The sequence below is a fragment of the Schistocerca gregaria genome, chromosome 11 (genome assembly GCF_023897955.1).
Source record: "Schistocerca gregaria isolate iqSchGreg1 chromosome 11, iqSchGreg1.2, whole genome shotgun sequence".
Classification (NCBI taxonomy): Eukaryota; Metazoa; Arthropoda; class Insecta; order Orthoptera; family Acrididae; genus Schistocerca; species Schistocerca gregaria.
This window is the reverse complement of record NC_064930.1, coordinates 79,073,731-79,096,543: the sequence shown is the minus strand read 5'-3', so window position 1 is coordinate 79,096,543 and position 22,813 is coordinate 79,073,731. Positions and strand designations below refer to the sequence as shown.

The window sequence follows — 22,813 nt, the reverse complement described above, 5'->3', positions numbered from 1 at the left end:
AAGCTCCACTGTAGCACTAACTTGCGAGCATCTATTTGAATCGTTTTTGTATTAATTCCAATGCCGCTTTGACGGTATCCTTGAATCCATTTCAGTATGTTATCTTCTAAGTTTTGGCCATTTTACTAACAAAAAAGAAAAAAAAAATATTGTCATGAGAGAGTTCCAACAACAAGTAGGATAGCTGGACATTGCTCTGTGATAGGCAGTGCCAGTAGTATGGATCCTGCTTCTTGTGACTTCATTCAACTGCTATAGCCAATTTTATGAAAAGCGTTTTACAGTTTCTTGTCGACTCGGCAATTCTTCATTCTGTCACATGTCAGCTCTCCTCCTCGACCTGAAATGACTGCCTCACTGGACAGGGTGAAGGAGGTGGACTGGATCCCGTACCTTACGACGCGCCTGGTGGACGATGCGGCGTCGCACCTGCGCCTCTTCCGGCAGGTGCGCGCAAAAGCCAAGCAGCAGCAGCAGCCGCCACCGTCATCTGGCGTGGGCTCGGAGCCGGTGTCGCTGACGTCGCTGCCGAGTGGCGGTGGTGACGCGGCCTCTAAATCTGGGGGCGCCTCGCCGGTGTGTGAACACCTTTCGGTACAACAGCTTGACCTCTCGTACAAAACCATTATTATATGAAGGCAGCATCTTCCCCCGAGAGCTGTATTTACTTAAAACTCTTACGAATTACACAACTACAGTAAAACCCCCTTTTTACACTTTTCACTTTCCAGCAGACTGATCCAAAAAAGTGTAAATTTCAGGAAAGCGTAGGAAAAGCAACAAATGAAAATGAATAATTACTTCTACTTCCATACTCTTTGTATTGTTACTGACAATATTATGGGAAGGATAGATTGCTGTTCGCCATGTAGCAGAGGTGTTGAGTCAGAGACAGGTACTACAAAAAGACTGCTAAACAAGTATGAGAGTGGTCCCATAAGTACTCGACCCAACAAATATAACTCAAAAATTTTGGAAAAAAATGTATTCATTTTTCCACATAATCTCCTTTCAGCTCTGTACACTTTTCCCAGCAATTTTCAATAAGTTCGATACCATTTTTATAATGAAAACTGCATAACTCCTCAAAATAGCCATTAACTACCGACATCACTTTTTATGTCTTAATTTGTTGATAATCTTTGACCTCAGAGTCATTTTTTCCAAGTTTGGGAATAGAAAATAATCTGAGGGGGCTAAATCTGGTAAATAGGGTGCATGAGGTAGCAATTCAGACTTTAATTCATTAATTTTGGCTATTGCTAGCATTGAGCTTGTGCATTGTTCTGAAGAAACAATACGTTTTTCTTGGCCAAATGCGGCCGTTTTTGCTTGCTTTCTTCATCCAAATATTGCAATAAATTCAGATAATACTCGCTGTTGATATTTTATTCTTTTTCGAGGTAGTCAATGAAAATTATCCCAAGCGCATCTCAAAAAACTGATGCCGTGACGTGGCCTGCAGACGAAACTGCCTTAATTTTCTTTGGAGTCTGTTCTCCAATTTGTGCCCATTGTTTGTTCTTTTGTCTCGGGAGTGAAGGTGTGGACCCATGTTCCATCCACGGTTATCAAATGGCACAAAAAATCAGCTTTGTTGCTGGGAAACTTCGCTAAATACTCACTTGAAACATATTCACAACACTGTTTCTTCTAGAGTGTGGACAAATACAGCACAAACCATGCACACAGTTTCCTTATGTCCAGATTTTCAGATAATATGTGATGTACTGCACTTTTTGAAATGCCTACAATGTCTGCTAGCTCCCACACTTTGTCAATGATCATTGAGTGAATTTTCTTCACGATTTCTGGAGTCATCACCTCATTTGGTCGATCATTGTGATGCTCGTCTTGGCAGCTCGTATGGTCTCGTTTCAACTAAGCTACCCAATATTTTACTGTTGTCAACGAAGGAGCAGATTCTCCCAACATAGTCTAGCTCAGCTTCAATTTTGGTTGTGCTGACGCCTTCCAAAAATAAAATATTGTATCACATAATGATGACCAGTTTTCTCAATATTCACAAGTTGACTCACACCATTCACTGTTGATGGTGCCAAACAAATACTAAACAGTGTGGTGTCTTCAAACTTGAAACAGAGGCTTCGTAGATGGTATACTCCGAAATCCAGAGATATTTTTCAAAAAGGACTGCCATGTTCATGGTGTGGGTTCCTGTAGTCATGTCCTAGTTCATGAACCACGGGCAACGTATGAGTGGCCAAGTAAGTGGTCCCGACAGTCAGGATACCAGTTACTTTGGAATAAGGCTGGGCATCTCGGACATATTCTGAGTCATGGTCACTTTTGTGCTCATACGGCCAAGACTACCAAATCCACCGGTTAGTCCCTCAACTGTTAGGAGTAAAACCCAATGGGACTCGGGGCAAGTAAGGCTAGCAACCTGCTTCCCAGATACTTTAAATATCATGCTGGCAACAATCAGAGCAAAATGCCTCGGACCTTTGGAGGTGACGGAGTCCCACCTCTAACTGACAAAACAGGGACTCTGAAGATACGACTTGGCAAACAAATGGCAATGAGATGGGGAGCTATTAATATCAGTGGTGGCTACTCTGGGAAGAAGGTAGAGCTGGCAGAGGCTGCAAGTAAGATGGAGCTGGACGTTTTAGCTGTTCGTGACATTCGGGTAAGGGGTGAGAAAGAAGAGGAAGTGGGAGAATACAAAGTCCACCTGTCAGGAGTCAAAGCAGGAATAGCACAATGGGGTGTAGGGCTTCACACCAGGAAAGAAATGGAACCCAGCGTAGTTGCAGTAAGGTATGTAAACGAACGACTGATGTGGATAGATTTGACAGTGTCTAGCAAGAAAATTAGGATTGTGTCAGTATACTCGCATTGTGAAGGGACAGATCAAGATAAGATGGATAGTTTTTATGAGGCACTCAGTGATGTAGTTGTTACAGTATAGGACAAGGACAGTGTTCTGCTCATGGGTGATTTTAATGCCAGGATTGGAAATCGAACAGAAGGGTATGAAAAGGTTATGGGTAGATTTGGAGAGGACATGGAGGCCAACAGGAACGGGAAACAACTCTTGGATTTCTGTGCCAGTATGGGCTTAATAATCACAAACTCCTTTTTTAAACATAAGAACATTCACCGGTATACTTGGGAAGGCAGGGGAACCAGATCTGTCATTGACTATATAATAACAGATCATGTATTCAGGAAGGCTGCGAGGGACACACGTGTATTCAGGGGATTCTTTGATGACACTGATCATTATTTAATCTGCAGTGAAATTGAGATTGTGAGGCCGAAAGTGCACGAGGTCAGGTCCATATGTAGGAGGATAAGAGTGGAGAAACTTCAGGATAAGGAAATCAGGCACAAGTACATAACAGCGATCTCAGAAAAGTACCAGTTAGTTGAATGTAGTCAATTGGAAAAGGAATGGACAAGGTAAAGGGACACAGTACTAGAAGCGGCTAAAGTAGGATGAAGCAAACAGCTTGGTGGAATGACACAGTCAAGGCAGCCTGTAAAAGGAAAAAGAAGGCGTATCAAAAATGGCTACATGCTAGAACTCACATAGACAGAGAAAGTTATGTTGAAGAAAGAAACAAAGCCAAACAGATAATTACAGCATCCAAGAAGAAATCTTGGGAAGACTTTGGAAACAGGTTGGAGACTATGGGTCGAGCTGCTGGAAAACCATGCTGGAGTGTAATTAGCAGTCTTCGAAAGGGAGGTAAGAAGGAAATGACAAGTATTTTGGACAGGTCAGGAAAACTGCTGGTGAATCCTGTGGATGCCTTGGGCAGATGGAGGGAATATTTTGAAGAGTTGCTCAGTGTAGGTGAAAATACGATCAGCAATGTTTCAGATTTCAAGGTAGAATGGGATAGGAATGATGACAGAAATAGGATCACATTTGAGGAAGTGGAGAAAATGGTCAATAGATTGCAGTGCAATAAAGCAGCTGGGGTGGATGAAATTAAGTCAGAACTCATCAGATACACTGGATCGTCAGGTCTTAAATGGCTACACAGGATAATTGAAATGGCCTGGGAGTCGGGACAGGTTCCATCAGACTGGACAAAGGCAGTAATCACACCAATCTTTAAACATGGAAACAGAAGAGAATGTAACAACTACAGAGGTATCTCTTTAATCAGTGTTGTGTGTAAAATCTCAGGTATTGTTGAAAGAAAAGTGCGAGTATTAGTTGAGGACCAATTGGATGAAAATCAGTGTGGGTTTAGGCCTCTTCGAGGTTGTCACGACCAGATCTTTAGCTTACGGCAAATAATGGAGAGGTGTTAGGAGTGGAACAGGGAACTGTATCTATGCTTTATAGATCTAGAAAAGGCATATGACCGGGTTCCTAGGAGGAAGTTATTGTCTGTTCTACAAGATTATGGAATAGGAGGCAAACTTTTATAAGCAATTAAAGGTCTTTACATGGATAGCAAGGCAGCAGTTAGAGTTGACGCTAAATTGAGTTCATGGTTCAGAGTAGTTTCAGGGGTAAGACAAGGCTGCAACCTGTCTCCACTGTTGTTCATATTATTTATGGATCATATGTTGAAAACAATAGACTGGCTGGGTGAGATCAAGATATGTGAACACAAAATAAGTAGTCTTGCATATGCGGATGAGTTAGTTGTGATGGCAGATTCAATTGAAAGTTTGCAAAGTAATATTTCAGAGCTAGATCAGAAATGTAAGGATTATGGTATGAAGATTTGCATCTCCAAAACGAAAGTAATGTCAGTGGGAAAGAAATATAAACGGATTGAGTGCCAAATAGGAGGAAGAAAGTTAGAACAGGTGGACGGTTTCAAGTATTTAGGATGCATATTCTCACAGGATGGCAACATAGTGAAAGAACTGGAAGCGAAGTGTAGCAAAGCTAATTCAGTGAGTGCTCAGCTATGATCTACTCTCTTCTGCAAGAAGGAAGTCAGTACCGAGACTAAGTTATCTGTGCACCGTTCAATCTTTCGACATACTTTGTGTTATGGGAGCGAAAGCTGGGTGGATTCAGGGTACCTTATCAATATGGTTGAGGTTACGGATATGAAAGTAGCTAGGATGATTGCAGGTACTAGTAGATGGGAACAATGGCAGGAGGGTGTCCACAATGAGGAAATCAAAGAAAAACTGGGAATGAAGTCTATAGATGTAGCAGTCAAGGGGAACAGGCTTAGATGGTGGGGTCATGTTACACGCATGGGAGAAGCAAGGTTACCCAAGAGACTCATGGGTTCAGCAGTAGAGGGTAGGAGGAGTCGGGGCAGACCAAGGAGAAGGTACCTGGATTCGGTTAAGAATGATTTTGAAGTAATAAGCTTAACATCAGAAGAGGCACCAATGTTAGCACTGAATAGGGGATCATGGAGGAATTTTATAAGGGGGCTATGCTCCAGACTGAATGCTGAAAGGCATAATCAGTCTTAAATGATGATGATGATGATGATGATGATGATGACTACCATGTCTTGGTGAGGCAGGATACTTATGGGACCACCCTCGTAAGCTTTCAGTCAAAATTGCCTCCTTCCAAATTGAACACACACACACACACACACACACACACACACACACACACACACACACACAACCTAATGAAATACACACATTCCTTATACAGCACTAACCAAACAGTACTAGATACTTCCATAAAAGATGCAATTCAGCGTCACATATACATATATTGGCTTACATTAGATAATGTTTACATGACATATACATGAAGCCAAATTTTTGAAGGATGCTGTTTGTTAAGACTGGGTCACTGGAGTGATAAATATAACAATTTAACCTAATGTTGTGGTGTAATGGAATGGTTAGTGTATAAGCATTGATGTGTAGAAGGTATAAGTTTGGAATCTCACCAAATGTAGTGAATTTTTATTATATCTAAACCTAATCAGAAAAGTCTGATTATTTGTTTTATCCACTTACTTCTTTTAAATGTATTTTTTGTGTTTTTATTTCTTTGACACGTCATTTTCATCATAATATTGAATTTACTTTCTCTTACTTTTCTTCCTATCGTTCTGTTCTTGTTTGGACTTTACCTGTATTGACGGTAATCTGCAACTGAGTGCCTACGACAATCGCTCATTGGTCAGTAATGTGGCAGCTCGTGTAGGTAGTGTGAGCATAGTTTCAAGTAACCAATGATAGCAAGAAATTAAAGTTTCTTTTTGTCATTGAAACTGAATTTGTTCTGTTGTAGAGCTTAGCTTTAATTCCCATGAAGAAAGCAATCATCATTTCAGTTCAGTCACAGATTGTTGAAAGTCATTTTCTCAGATACTTTGCACATCGTGAAGTTGTGATTAGCTTGGGACACAGGTTTAAATTCAGGGCTACAAAATATGACGTCTGCAAAGTTCAGTCATTGGTCACTCGAAATCATCTGTTGATAGGGTATCTCGCATTTTCGAAAGACCTCGTGGCAGCCACTGCCGACATAGCTCCGTGTTACACATTAACAGCATTTTTGAAGTGATCTTCTGCAATTTTGCAGCACCTGCAAGCGAGCAGTAGTCAGCAGTGGATGAGGCAACACTGTACCGGAAAGTAACAGGCATCAACTATCCAGTAATTTTAATCAGACTGTAGAGAAGGTAGTGATGTCCCACACTGAGGTCTGGAGTAAAGTTGCTCTTCTAACTCACCCCAGAAGTGTTCCATTGTCTTCAGGCCTGGACTCTTACCAGGCCAGTCGATTTCAGGAATGTTACTGTCCACAAATTAATGCCTCACGGATTCTGCCTTATATATGCTGCATCGTCATTGTCGGACAATAGGTCTTCATTTCCAAATGGTTCCTTTATAGTGTATGCAGTAAATGATGCTGCGAAATGTGTTCATTTCCTTCTGGTTGTTCAGTTTTCTTTAATTGCAGTAAGTGTTTTCTTTAATTGCAATAAGTGGTCCACCCCCAAACTGTGAAAACTGCCCAAATACTATAACGCACTTTCTCTGTACTTCACTGATGGCAATACACATAATGGCAGGTAATGTTCTCTGTGCATTCACTGAACCCTTCCATCAGACTGCCACAAGGCGTCGAGTCATTCATAGCTATAAATCATCCACTTCCAGTCATCCACTATCCACTGGTGTCACCCTTGCACTGCAAGTGTCGCTTAGCATTTAGTACAGAGACTGCTGGCACTTTGGAACTTGAGTGATTCCTTCCACTGATTTCACATGATTTCTTATTATTTTATTTGTTTATTTCATTTACAACCACCCTCCACAGAGATCAACTTTCGCTGTCCTTCAGTACACGAGGTCTGCCCATTCTCATACCTGTGGTCGTTCCTCCACATTTCGACCTCAGACTCACGTTGTCATCAGATGATGTGGGTAGCTTTATGAGGGTATAAATGTCCTTAATGGCTTTGTTAGTTGGGTGACACAGAATGACTAGTCCGTATCTGAAGTTGCTGACAGCCAATCCTCCAGACGTCAGATGCACGGATCGGTACCAAAAATGATACACCATGTAATCAAAAGTATCTGGCCACCACAAAAAAAAAAAAAAAAAAAAACAGTTTTCATATTAGGTGCATTTTGCTGCTATGTACAGCCAGGTACTCCATATCAGCGACCTCAGCAGTCATTAGACATTGTGAGAGAGCAGAATGGGGTGCTCCGCGGAACTCACGTACTTCGAATGTGGTCAGGTGATTGGGTGTCACTCGTGTCGTACGTCTGTACGTGAGATTTCCACACTCCTAAACATCCATATGTCAACTGTTTCCAATGTGATAGCGTAGTGAAAACGTGAAGGGAAATGTAGAGCACAAAAGCATACACACTGACCTCATCTGTTGACAGTTGAAGAGGGTCGTAATGTGTAATAGCCAGACATCTATCTAGACCATCACACAGCAATTCCAAACTTCTACAGGTTCCACTGCAAGTACTGTGACAGTTAGGTGGGAGGGGAGAAAACTTGGATTTCACGGTCGAGCGGCTGCTCAAAAGCTCAGAGCATTTCCACGTAAGATGGGTTGCAACCAGACTTGTCCCTCACCTTCTCACAGATGAGCAAATGGAGTGTTGACTGCAGGCATGTTTTGAAGTTCAAAATTAGCGCAAAGAGGAACCCCTCACCGCTTCGGCTTCATGTGGCATCCCATGTTCACCTTGGGCTTCATTCACTTCCTAATTCTGTCTATCAACCTCTGCACAGAACTTACTGAGAGTACCTTATGACCCTGGTGTTAGGTGTGTCTTCTTCATTGGCACCAACTATTTTCGGTATGAGCTTTGGAACAATGCCCAGTATTTACAGCAGAGATCTTTCTCGTGCATCAGGCTGTGCAGTACATCTGGTGACGAAAGCTTTTGAATTGTTTCATATGCTCTTGATTCTTTCTGTGCCCCCATCCTCAGCTCACAGTCTAGTGGCTAGCGTCACTGCCTCTGGAGCACGGGATCCTGGGTTCGGTTCCTGGCTAGGTTGGGGATTTTCTCTGCTCGGGGACTAGTTGTTCATGTTATCATCATCATCATCATCATCATCATCATCATCATCATCATCATCATTTGTAACAGTGGCTAGATCTGATAGTGTAAATATTGGCTTGTGTAAAAATGGGGCTTTGTACGGTCACTGATGACTGCACAGTTGAGTGCCTCACAAACTAATCATAATCGTCATCATTATTTCAGTGCCCTTTAGAACCTCAGTATGCTGTAAACAGTCCATCCTTAGTGCAACGGATTACAAGAAAACTAACTCTGGCTGGAGCCACTGTGATGTTTATGAGGGTTCCTGGTCACATTGGTCTAGCACCAAATGAGGCTGCTGTTGCTGCCGCCGAGTCTGCAGTCCTCATACATCATATCTCGGCCCACTAGTTCTTACATTCCCTCTGATGATTTTTGTGTTGCTGTCTGTGATCCCCCACCATTTGTGCTCATTGTCATCCTTTGACGGTTTGCCGTTCCCTGATGGAGTGCAATTTTTTAACCACTTACATTCTGCTGTGTGTTTTCATCTGAGTTATTGGCTCTTTTAGTGAATGACACATGGTCTGTTGACTGCATTTCCATTTTTATCCATCATAGCAGTATGGCGAAGGACCTCTGTTGTCTCTGTAGCATGTTTTGTGGACCTCCCTCTAAGAGGAAGTCCTCAGTTTTAGTTGTCTTTCCTTCCGTCAATTAAGGTTAACGCGTAGTCACTTTTAACTCTTTTTGCCTTAGTGTTCTATGGCATGGGCATGTATAACTGTAGTTGTTTTAGTGCTCTGAAACAAAACGAAACCAAACCAAAACAAAACAATGCGGTGTACCGTAGGTCTCTAGAAGAGCGTAGCGTTCCAAAGGATTGGAAAAGGGCACAAGTCATCCCCGTTTTAAAGAAGGGTCGTCGAATAGATGTGCAGAACTATAGACCTGTATCTCTGACGTCGATCAGTTGTAGAATTTTGGAACACGTATTATGTTCCAGTAAAATTTTTCTGGAGACTAGAAATCTACTCTGCAGGAATCAGGTTTTGAAAAAGATGGTCATGTGAAACCCAGCTCGCGCTATTCGTCCACGAGACTCAGAGGGCCATAGACACGGGTTCAGAGGTAGATGCCGTGTTTCTTGACTTCCGCAAGGCGTTTGATACAGTTCCCCACAGACATTTAATGAACAAAGTAAGAGCATACGGACTATCAGACACAATTGTGTGATTGGACTGAGGAGTTCCTAGATAACAGAACGCAGCATGTCATTCTCAATGGAGAGAAGTCTTCCGAAGTAAGAGTCATTTCAGGTGTGCCGCAGGGGAGTGTCGTAGGACCATTGCTATTCACATTATACATAAATGACCTTGTGGATGACATCGGAAGTTCACTGAGGCTTTTTGCAGATGATGCTGAGGTGTATCGAGAGGTTGTAACAATGGAAAATTGTACTGAAATGCAGGAGGATCTGCAGCGAATTGACACATGGTGCAGGGAATGGCAATTGAATCTCAATGTAGACAAGTGTAATGTGCTGCGAATACGTAGAAAGATTGATCCCTTATCATTTAGATACAAAATAGCAGGTCAGCAACTGGAAGCAGTTAATTCCATAAATTATCTGGGAGTAGGCATTAAGAGTGATTTAAAATGGAATGATCATATAAAGTTGATCGTCAGTAAAGCAGATGCCAGACTGAGATTCATTGGAAGAATCCTAAGGAAATGCAATCTGAAAACAAAGGAAGTAGGTTACAGTACGCTTGTTCGCCCACTGCTTGAATACAGCTCAACAGTGTGGGATCCGTACCAGATTGGATTGATGGAAGGGATAGAGAAGATCCGATGGAGAGCTGCGCGCTTTGTTACAGAATCATTTAGTAATCGCGAAAATGTTACGGAGACGAAGAGACGCTCAGTAGCTTGGTACGGGCTTTTGTAGAAGTTTCGAGAACATACCTTCACCGAAAAGTCAAGCAGTATATTGCTCCCTCGTACGTATATCTCGCAAAGAGACCATGAGGATAAAATCAGAGATTAGAGTCCACACAGAAGCATACCGACAATCCTCCTTTCCACGAACAATACAAGACTGGAATAGAAGGGAGAACTGATGGAGGCACTCTGGGTACCCTCCGCCACACACCATCAGGTGTCTTTCGGAGTATGGATGTAGATGTGGATGTGGATGTAGATGTAGATGTAGAAAACCCCAGTATTCTACCAATAAACAGATGTCTACGACCCACTGTACCCTATATTTTCAGTATTCCAGTATGCTTTCCTTCATTTGTACTACCATTGTGAGATCATTTTTGTACATGTTTCCTACTAAATATCCACATGGATAAAAATCCCATGTAGATGTCCGTGATGAGTCACGTGACCACAAACTTTCACTAATTGTGCATTTTTCTGTGAAGGCTTGACAAATATACCATAAAAAGCACAGGAACATTTGTGCCGACAGTAGTTCCAAAGGATATTGGGCTTCTTATCCAACTCTGTAAACCACACACCAATTTTCTTATCGTGAAGAGGAATCCCGTGCACAATTTTGATGTAGCAGCGGTAATTAGTCCACCATTTCCATGGCAGGAAAGGTGTAACTGAGCTTTGTCACTTGTGAGATACACTATTGAGTCGATTTTGGCATCTGCAACTGTCTTAAGCTATCACTCGCAATACTTAACACTCCTTTCCTTATCAGCTGCAAGCAGTTCCTAAACACACAAATGTGATAAAGTTTCAAGTGACACCTGAAGTACAGAATGACAAGATGTATGTAAATACCAAAAGCTACCAACATTTTTTCAGGTGAGCACTAATTTTCTGAAAAAGGTTTGCCACCATTGTCGCATTTTGAACTGAAGGCTTGCTGTGATGCTTAGAATTATAGATGCCAGCACTGGGCTGCCATTTTCCTGGTGTCTTCTGAGCACAACGTTTTGCAGGAATGCTGGAGTTGGATAATTATTTATAAAAAATTTCACTAGTCTTCATAAATCAACCAGTGTGGATGTAAGCTTCATTTATGGTTAACTGTTCATTCACAGAATATGGTGTAATTATCTTTAATAACTTGGAGAATGTCACACCCGCACACTTGCAGTATTTCCAAACAGCAGCTGAAGCTGTCATAATTGCAGAACTGTCACGTGATCGCAAGATTGAGTGTGAAACAGTAAAAGCACAACTTGTTGTTTACGAAGTGGGACTGCTTTTTACAGCACCGCTGTGAAGTGCACAGCCGAGGGTACTTCCCACTCAAACTATTACTAGCACCTCTTCCACTTCATGGGCGCTCCAGTGTCTGTGTGTGCGTGCTGTAATTAGAATAAACTTGTCTTGGTAGTTCCTACTGGAGTAATATGTAGGGGGGGTTGTAGAATATTCCTGTATTCCTGACTTGAAACTGGTTCTGGAAATTGGTGAAGTGGACTCACACAGGACTGTTGGTGTGTATTTTCAGGCATCTGCTAGACCAGGTTCTTCCTGTGGCCATATGTGCTGCCCTTCTGTGTATACATTAAATATCTGCTGCTAGTATTATAAGGGAATACCAGAAAGTAACGTGCAATAATTTTACTGTCAATAAGTTTAATAGATAATAATAACAAAAAATTACAAATGAGCTTACATCTTTTACCTGCTTTTCAACGTAGTCAGCAATGTTTTCAACACATTTCTCCCAGTGCAGTACCAGTTTCAGTATGCCTTGCTCCCAGAAGCCCATTTGGTTGGAGTAAGCCATCTGCAGACTGTTGATTTTGCTTCCACGTCTGTCACAAAGTGCTGGCCAGCCAGTAGTTGCTTCGGGGGACCAAACAGATGAAATTTGACAGTACCAGGTCTGGACTGTGTGGTGGATGCTGGAGCGCCCCCCACCCAAATTTGATGATTTTCTCATGAAGAGGAATGGCAAAATGTGGGTGAGCATTGTCACAGAGAAGTTTGACACTGTCAGCACTAATGTTGTGCCATTTGTCAAGGAGGACACGATGCAACTTAACCAAAGTTTTAGTGTAGGCTGCGGCATTCACAGTGCTCATGTCTTCATGAAGTCCACCAATAACACATCATGCGTATCCCAGAACACTATCTCAAGCACTTCCCTAGTGGATTGAGCCACTTTCAATTTTTTTTTTGGACTGGAGAACTGGCACGTTTCCACTCCATATAGGCCTGGCCAGTTTCGGGCACATAGTGGTACGCCCACGACTCTTCACCAGTGACAATTCCTTTCAAAAAAGTCGTGCCCTCCTGTGGCATAAGGCATTAAGTGGATCGAGCCTGTTATTGTTTGCTGGCCATTGTGGTTGTGTGTTAGGTACTTAGGCACCCAGTGAGCACTAACTTAACAAAACTTCAATGTGACGTGAACAGTATCGTATGCTGCACCGTAGGAAATATCGAACTGCTGTGATAAGATCCGCAGTTGCAAATGCCAGTCGTTCCAAACTGCTGCCTCGATGGCTCCAACGTTCTGCTAGGTTGCAACATTACCGGCTGCTTACAGCGTGGCAAATGACTACGGTTGGCACGGCCCTCTCAGAAGAATGCACACCACATGGAACATTGCTACGGTCCATACAGTTGTCTCTATACACACCACGCACTTCCCTGTGAATGTCCCTCACTTTATACTCCTTGAGCCACAAATATCAAACTACAGTTTGCTGCACTTCACAGGTTGACGAGAGTAACGTGCACACTGTGTGTGTTTCACAGTTAGGGCCTCTCTCGCTAGAGCTGTACGTGAAAACAAAATACTCTTTGTAGCACAAACTTCAGACCATATCAGAATGGCAGCGGAGTGTCTGCTGATACAAAACTTCCTGGAAGATTAAAACTGTGTGCCGGACCGAGACTCGAACTCGGGACCTTTGCCTTTCGCGGGCAAGTGCTCTACCGTTTGAGCTACCCGAGCACGACTCACGCCCCATCCTCACAGCTTTAAATCTGCCAGTACCTCGTCTCCTACCTTCCAAACTTCACAGAAGCTCTCCTGGAAGATATTGCGGTGACACAGCCTGGGAAGTGTTTCGAGGTCCTGAGTTAGTCTCGGTCTGGCACACAGTTTTAATCTGCCAGGAAGTTTCATTCAAACCATATCGTCTTGAAATTTCAACATTCCAGTTGCAATACAAGGGCAGGAAAAAAAAAATTGTGCATTACTTTGTGCTCTTGCACCATATTTGGTAAAGGTCCCACACACTTGAGCAGTATTCTACAATGGGCTGCACAAGTGTTACGTAAGCAATCTCCTTGGTAGACCGACTGCATTTTCCAAGTAACCTACCAGTGAACCAAAGTTTGCCACCTGCTGTACTTATTACTGAGCCTGTCTGACAGTTTTATTTCATATCCCTACAAATTGTTACATCTAGGTATTTGTAAGAGTTGACCAGTTCTGTTTGTGACTCATTGATACGGTACTTTCTGTGTTTCTGGAAGTTCTCTGTTTTACATTTAAAGTTATCTGCCAATGTACGCTCCAGTTTGAAATCTTGTCAAAGTTTGACTGTGTAGTTTTGCAGACAACACATCCTTGCAGGAAAATGTATAGTCTACAAATAGTCTGAGTTTGCTATTAATATTGTATACCAAGTCATTAATACGAAGCATGTGTTGCAAAAGTCTGGGAACACTTTAAAAACTTTATTGTTGCTGAATTAGTGGCGTTACAAAATAAAAATTACACATAATGTGAAAGACTAAACTTCCAAGTTTTTTCAGCAATCTTTATTTCATATACAGTCAATGTGGGAACCACGTGTGATCCTACAAATATTGAAACAATAATCGAAGTCTTGACATACGAGGGCCAGTGTGTCTTCCGAGACTGTGGCTGTCATCAGTTCAGTTCTCCTTTTCTATTGCACAACCTCACCGGGAAGAGGAGGGACATAAACGAGATCCATAAAAACAAATCACAAGGGTAATACGCAAGGACCTAGGAGGCAATTTTAGCACACACTCGTCTGCTGCTCCTCCACGACCAATCTGACGATTGGGTAGCACTGTGTTCAGATATACCCTAACAGCATGGTCAAAATGTGTGGGTGCACCATCTAACTGAAGGACAAAGTGCTTTGATTCTGTTTGCAGCAGCGGCATAAACCAGTTCAGCTACATCTGAAGGAAGTGCACTCCAGTATCAGTAGGTTCTTCAAAGAAGAAAGACCCATAAAGTTTTTTGAGAGACACGGCACATAAAACATCGACCTTCAGAGAATTTCGCTAGTGTTAAACAGTGTTAATGCGGTTTTTCTGTTCTCCGAATCCTAAAATTGTGCCCTATCAGTGTGCTATTTGTATGAAATGGTGCCTCATCTTAAAAAATTATTGAATTCACAAAACTGTCACCTTTCACCTGCAGCACACTGTAAAACTCGAATCGCCGGACTTTGTCTTTAGGATATAACTTCTGCACTAATTATAATCTGTACGGTTTCGTGTTTAAATTTTACGCAAAACATGCCACACAGTTGTGATTGACATTTTCGATTCAAATGAAGCTTCGCGTAGAGATTTTGTCGGTCTCTTCGTGAGAGCTCTCTTACTCTTTCAATGTCGTGTACATTCGTCCCTGGCCGACCACTTCTGTTGTGCAAATACCCCTTTTGAATGAACATTATGTGCCAACTGTAGATTGCTTTTCTGGTTGGTGCTACTTTCCTGTACATCATCCTGAATTTTCATTGGACATCCATTTCACTCTTCGTTTCATCAAACTGTAGCACACAGAAAGCCTTTGCAGCTGCAGAAAGCACCATGTTGAATATGGTACCACCTAGTGACCCTACGTGGAATTAGGCATCACATGTGCAATGAGAAAAATAACTTGTAAGTTTACTCTTTCGAATCATGTATGTTGCTACTTTTTATTGGTGCTTATTTGGCAACAATAAATTTTTTAAAGTGTTTGTGGACATTTGCAACACACTGTTGGACACACACAATAAACTCTGATTCCCTGAGCGCCATCCAGAGCTTCAGTGATCCGTCACCTTTCATGTACCAGATCCGACACTCTCTTCGGCAGCTGGCGGACGACGGTTCTCCGGTTACCTTTATGTGCGTTCCTGTCCGTGTCGGTATCCCTGGGAACAGAGCTGCAGATGCCGAGGTTGAGGTCCTCCGACCTTGGACAACTTCTCGTTGTGTGCCTTCGTCTGATTTTAGCGGGGTCATTTGTCAGCGCATTTTATCGCTGTGGCGTGCCGATTGGGCTACACTTACTGAAAACGAGCTTCGGGCCTCAAAACCTCTCCCCACAACTTTGACGACGTCTTCATGCCCTTCTCGGCAGGAGGAGGTCGTTTTGGCCTGGTTACGGATCGGACACTGCCGGTTCGGCCACCGCCATCTGCTGGCGGCTGCGGCGGCGCCGTTCTACCCGTGTGGGCAATTGCTGATGGTACGCCACATTTCAACGTCCTGTCCGAATTTTGATACACCGCACATTGATCTCGGCCTGCCGTGTACTGTGGATGCCATTTTAGCTGATGACCCGGGAGCAGCTGCTCGCATTCTTCGTTTTATCCACTTGACGACCCTGTCTGAGGACATTTCATTATGCTGATATCTTTTAATCCCTTGCTTGTTAATGTGCCTTTTATAGTGTTGTCCGTTTTTAGTTGCTGTTTTAACATTGTGCCTTGCAGTGGATTCATAATTTAGTCTGGGCCCTAACGGAAGGTACCTGAAGTTTTTTATGCAACTGTAAAAATAGACAGCCATCTGAGATAACTCACTGTGTGCCACCTACCTAGAAATCCCCAGTCCGATTACAAATTTAGATTGGTAACCCACTGTCACCTTAATTTCACTAATAAGGAGAGACGTGTACCGGTACGAGTGAGAGTGACGGTTCACTCGACTGCCACAGGTGCCACCTTCCCAGCACCAACACGGCCACCGCCGCACCGGCTCGTCGGTGTCGCTGGGCGCGAACGCAACCCCCCAGGCCGGGGGCTCCGGCAGTGGATCGCACTCCCCCCAGCAGCACCCGCAGTCACATCCGCATCCGCAGCCGGAGCTAGAGCCGCTCTTCTTCGACCTGGAGGTCACCATGGAGGGGGGTGACCTGTGCCGCGACCTCGTCTGCACCGACCCGGAGTACGAGAAGCGTGAGTCACCGTGCCTCTGATATTTTACCGTTTTACACTGTGTAAGTGCCACTCGCCAGATTGCAGAGTAGCGATAGGAACAGATGAGTGAAAATGATCGATTCGGTGAGTTGCCGGAGAAAGGTGACTCGTTCGGTTATAGTTTTACAAATGAACTGAACTACTGGTAAATTCTTTTGAGTGAAACCAGTCCATGGTAAGAACCCAATGAAAACAGACAACTGCTTTGATAATAATGTCATGTGGTCGTCGAAGTAGAGAGGATATAAAATGTAGACTGGCAATGGCAAGGAAAGCATTTCTGAAGAAGAAAAATTTGTTAACATCGAGTATAGATTTAAATGTCAGGAAGTCGTTCCTGAAAGTATTTGTATGGAGTGTAGTCGTGTATGGAAGTGAAACATGGGCGATAAATAGTTTGGACAAGAAGATAATAGAAGCTTTTGAAATGTGGTGCTACAGAAGAATGCTGAAGATTAGATGGGTAGATCACATAACTAATGAGGAAGTATTGAATAGGATTGGTGAGAAGAGAAGTTTGTGGCACAACTTGACTAGAAGAAGGGATCGGTTGGTAGGACATGTTCTGAGGCATCAAGGTATCACAAATTTAGTATTGGAGGGCAGCGTGGAGGATACAAATCGTAGAGGGAGACCAAGAGATGAATACACTAAGCAGATTCAGAAGGATGTAGGTTGCAGTAGGTACTGGGAGATGAAGGAGCTTGCACAGGATAGAGGAGCATGGAGAGCTGCATCAAACCAGTCTCAGGACTGAAGACAACAACAACACCAACAACAACAAGTGTTTAATTCCACACTATTGGTTAGTTTCAACTGTTCCTTGCATTTCTAGTCCATGTTTCCATCTTCTAGCACATATGGCATTATGCCATAATAAAGAACCAATCATGAAATAATACAGCACTGGTACTTCGAGAAAATTTACATCCAAATTTGGACATAAGAATGTGTGGGATGCTCTTAAAGTATTCTATGATGTCTTGCTTCTTTTATGACCTAATTTAAGGTCTTTAATGTTTTATACATACGAGCATATGGGCTTCCTGTGTCGTTGTAGCTGTGGGAGCGCGGTGATGCCTGTTACCTGGCACTCTTTGGTAACTGCCGAAATGAACCTATTTCTAGCAGGTAATATGAAAATATTGTAAATGGTGGTTTGAGAAGTGTTACTTTGAAAGTAAATTTCCTTTGATGCAATATTAACTATGTATGAGAATGTATGATGAATTTATTAAATCACAGACTGTTTGACTCTCATTTAAAAATCAACTCTTTGCAGATGACTGTTTAGAATAATTTAGAGTCCAGATGATCAGACATTTATGTCATTATTAAAAATTTTACTAGCACATTTGTGTGGTGTATATTAAAGTGTAACACGCGCAAAATGATCAATATTATATGTGAAAGCTGTACTTCTCTTGCAGCTTATTAATCTTACAGACCAATATTACTTGTATATGCGAAAGCTTTTCTTTTCTTGTAGTAACAATATGTATATTAATTCAAACCATTAACTTTTCCTATTTGTGTGTTTGTGCTACTTAACAGTGATATTGTTATTGGCTGACTACATTATGTGTCCTGTGCCCTGAATATCTGCCGTCATGAGATGGCGAGATCCTCTGACGTGAGCTATCACTGGCTTACAAAAACGCACCGCAATCTCGATTTCAATGCTTCAAAAAGTAACATGTGGTGTTTGGTGGAATTCGAATTTGTAATACGAAAACATGTAGTGTACATGTTGCTGCATGTCAAAGATCTTCCCAATTTTTTTCCTCCTTATTTTATTTTTCCAAAATGCCAAGAAATTCTACACATGTCTGTAACACCATAACGATTCAAAGCACTGATAAGTATTACAGCTCTGAGGAAAAATGTACTGTTACTTAACACAGAAACAGTGAATTTTCACCGGGGAGAAAGTGTACTTTTAACCGGTAAACTGGGAATTTTTTTTCTTATCCGCATATACATCCTGTGTATAGAAATTAACTATTTTTTTTCTCTCTCTTTGATATGTTATTTGCCTCTAAAAAGACGGTAACCCATACCACGGTGTATGTATACCTGTAAAGGCTGTAAAAGTATGTCAGTGAAAACAGTCCTACCTCATGACTGATTGAAAACAATTGTACAACGGATGTAACTGGCGGAGTCTTGTGTCAGTGACTTGCCTCACATTGAGTGGAAACCATTCAAATCAGCAGACAGAGCGACAAACATTCAGATGGCTGAAGTAGTTGTGGAGACTAGTTCCACACAAATGAAGAAGATGACTGAATAAGAAAGCATTTGAGTGACCAATTGGATATTACATTCAGTTGGTTGACCTGTCAGTAACAGATAGCAACATAGACAAAAGCCTTCTCCCTCCCTCCTGCCCACCTCTGTCCCCTTAGCCACGGTGGCAGCACCACTTCATTTACACCTGAGAAACAGGTAAGGGAGGTAGTAGCAGTCTACTCCAATACCCTGCATTGGATGAGGGAACAAAATTGAATGGTTTCTTTTGTTCGACAGTACTCGTAGCACAATCTGGCAACTTACATTCACAGTGTAATGTGTGTGAACCATATGTCATCTGAATAAACCCAGAGTCATTTAAGGCCTAACCAGCCACGTTGTGTGCCGAGCTGAGAGCGGCAACAGAGGCCTGAGACTGTCAATTTTGTATGGGTGTATTGTAAATAGTAGCTAAAACTGACAGGGATAAACATATAGGATAATAGAAGCAAAAGTGTTACAGTAAATGTGGGTCTGCGAACTAGCTGTTTACAAAATAATCATATGTGGTTACAAGCCATAGGAGGAGTTGGAGCATCTACATCCGCATCCATATTTGGCAAACCACCGTGAAGTGGGCGGCAGAGGGTATGTCCCATTGTACCAGATAGTACAGTTTCTTCCTGGTCCACTCACATATTGAGTGTGGGAAGAATGGTCATTTGAAAGCCTCTTTGCATGCTGTAATTCTCTAATCTCATCCTCACTTTGTAGTACATCCAAGAGATATAATTTAAATCCAGGTCTTGAAACTTAGTTAGTATACTTTCTCAGGATAGTTTGTCTACCTTCAAGAGTCTACCAGTTCAGTTTCTTCAGCATCTTGGTAACACTTTCCCACAGATCAAACAGACCTATGACCATTCATGCTGCCCTTTTCTTTATATTTTCAGTATCCCCTGTTAGTCCTATTTGGTATGGGTCCCACATACTTGAACAATGTTCTAGAACTGGTCACACGAGTGATTTGTAAGCAGTCACCTTGGTAGACTGATTGCTCTTCTCCGGTATTCTACCAATAAACTGAACTTCAGTCCCTGCTTTACCCACAACTGAGCCTATGTGATTATTTCATTTCATACAAAGTGTTACACCCAGTTACTTGTATGAGTTGGCTGATTACAACAGTGACTCATTCATTTGGTAGTCAGGACACAGCGTTTATTTCATGTTGAGTGTAAAATTTTACATTTCTGAACATTTAAAGCAACATGTGTAAAAGTTGGACAGAAAGTTACATTGAAACAAATAGATTTTGTGTTGATCAGAACCTAGAATCATGTGCTTGTGAGTTGTTACTGCAGAATATTTCTCTGATAATTGTAACTGTCTACTGATCTCACTAGTAAACTTTCAGCTATGTATGAGAAATCTACATGTATTATTGAGATACTGTCCAGACAAGAAGAAAAAGATAGTAGTTTCTGGAGATTTCAGTGTAGATTTCTTAAAAGATAGTGACAAGAAAAAGAGCTAGAATTATTAATCTGAATGTTCAGTTGAATTTCAGTAGTTAGTTTTCCAACTTGTGTGTGGCAAAATAGGAGGACAGTAATTGATAACATTTTTATAGTCATTGCTCAGGCTGAACAATTAATGTGCACCCAGTTGCCAATGAACTATCTAATCGTGATGCACAATTAACAGAAGTAAGCAGTATATCCTAATACAGCCTGGAGGCAGGTTCAAACAAAGCAGTGAGGCTTATTAATGAGAACGTGATACAGTGTTTTAAGATTAAGTTAAAAGGGATGGTATGGGATAAGATAGACAGTATGTCCACCTTTGGCACAGTTAACAGCAACAACATATGTGACATAAAAGCAGTGAGGAGGGAGCTGACACCACATTTGCACACACAAGTCACCTAATACCTGTAAAATCCGGGGAGGGGCAATGATCTCTGACCCCACGTTCAGTCACATCCCCGATGTGTTTGATTGAGTTAAGATCTGGCAAGTTGGAGGGGAGGGGGGGCTCAGCATATCAACTGGAACTTGCCACTGTGTTCCTCGAACCACACCCTCACACTCCTGGCCGTGTGACATCGCGCATTATCTCATTTAAAAGTGCCACTGCTGTCGGGAAACGTGAAAGTCATTGAGGGGTGTACGTGGTCTGCAACCAGCGTACGATACTCCTTGGCCGTCACAGTGCCTGGAATGAGCTCCACTGGATCTGTGGATGCGTAAGTGAATGTTCCCCAGAGCACAATGGAGCCGCTAGTAGCTTGTCTCTGTTAGGGCTGTGTGTGTTCACACACACACACACACACACACACACACACACTTGTACTCTACCCAGCATTAAAGTCTGTTGTTAGCTCTGTCACAGATCAGTGCCTGTCCTGTTTCACCAATCTGCCCAGCCTATGACGTCCGCGACCGAGCGAGGTGGCGCAGTGGTTAGCACACTGGACTCGCATTCGGGAGAACGACGGTTCAATCCCGTCTCCAGCCATCCTGATTTAGGTTTTCCGTGATTTCCCTAAATCATTTCAGGTAAATGCCGGAATGGTTCCTGTGAAAGGGCACGACCGATTTCCTTCCCAATCCTTCCCTAACCCGAGCTTGCGCTCCGTATCTAATGACCTCGTTGTCGACGGGACATTAAACACTAACCACCACCACCACCACCACCACCACCACCACCACAACCATATGACGTCCAACATCTGTAATGAGGGATGGCTGTCCAACCCCGTGATGTCTTGACGTGGTTCAACCCCGTGATGTCTTGACGTTGTTCAACCCCGTGATGTCTTGACGTGGTTTCACCGTGTTTTCACCACGTGTTGAAGACACTCACCACCACATTCCTCAAACACTCAACAGACTGTGCAGTTTCCAGAATGCTCGTGTCGTGCCTCTGGTTGTCACAATCTGCGCTTGGTCAAACGCGGATGGATCGCATGCCTTCCCCAGTCTACGCACAGACTATACTGCATGCACTGTGCATGTGTCTGACTGGCAATCATTCCTTGCCGGGTGCTGCTGCTGCTATTGCTTGGTTGGGTTTATATCGATAGTAGGTCCGTCTGTGGTCGTAATGTTCAGGCTGACCAGTGTATATAGAAACAGATATCAATGTCAAATTTAATTTATTCCATATAAAATGTGTGTGAACATTTTAAAGTTGCTTTCCAAAAAATATTATCCTAAAGATCCATAAAAAAGGGGCGAGGCACGCACACATAATAGAATTAAAATCTCGTGCTAGAGGAAGAGAGAAATAAAAGGCCAGAGTAAGTCAAGATCCAGCATTATTTGCATACTACAGGAAATACTTCAGTATTTTACGGAAAGTAATTAAACTCTTTGCAAGTATGCACGTTCTGACAAATAAATACTGCAGATAAGATGATGAAAACTATATGGGACATAGTCAAATGACAGGATGGCCTATCAGTGATTCTGAAACAGATGTACTAAATTACAGTGTTATGACTTATAATTCACAAGTTGCAAGTTAATTTAAATGTAGCAGCAAATATAAGATTAAATGGTTCATTTGAAGAAGGAAAGAGAATAGACTAAAAACCTCATTCCATAAAACTGTAAGCAACAAGAAGTAGCACCAATATGCTTCACTAAAATTAATAGAATAAATAAAAATTCTTAAAGAAAAACATAGGTTGTGTGGGGTTGATGGAATTTCATTCAGAATTCTGAAAAGTTGTTACAACTTAATGAGTATGCAGTGCATAAGTATGCAATGGATTGCTTGCACAGGGAATTTTTCCAGACAGATTAAAATATGCAATTATTAAACCACTTCCTAAGAAAGGCAACAAGACAGACTTCAACAATGTCATCCAGTTTCCTTACTGACACCTTTTAATAAATATTTGAAAAAGTAATGTACTCAAGCACACTTAAGCAGAAACAATTTAGTTAGTGTATCACAGT

The 22,813-nt window shown here is 42.2% G+C and overlaps 1 protein-coding gene across 7 annotated transcripts in view; it reads left to right on the top strand.

Annotated features, from left to right (window-relative positions):
• The window catches only part of LOC126295142 (sorting nexin-13-like), a 324,588-nt gene that overhangs the window by 66,381 nt on the left and 235,394 nt on the right, over window positions 1-22,813 (top strand). For 2 of the 7 annotated variants that reach the window (XM_049987428.1, XM_049987425.1), the window contains exons 5-6: window positions 366-576; window positions 16,352-16,592. In XM_049987428.1, coding sequence (XP_049843385.1) covers window positions 366-576; window positions 16,352-16,592 — 452 coding nt within the window. Of the gene's footprint in view, window positions 1-326; window positions 595-16,351; window positions 16,593-22,813 lie in introns of all 7 variants that reach the window. The other 5 variants (XM_049987427.1, XM_049987424.1, XM_049987426.1 and 2 more) reach the window with 3 other exon arrangements.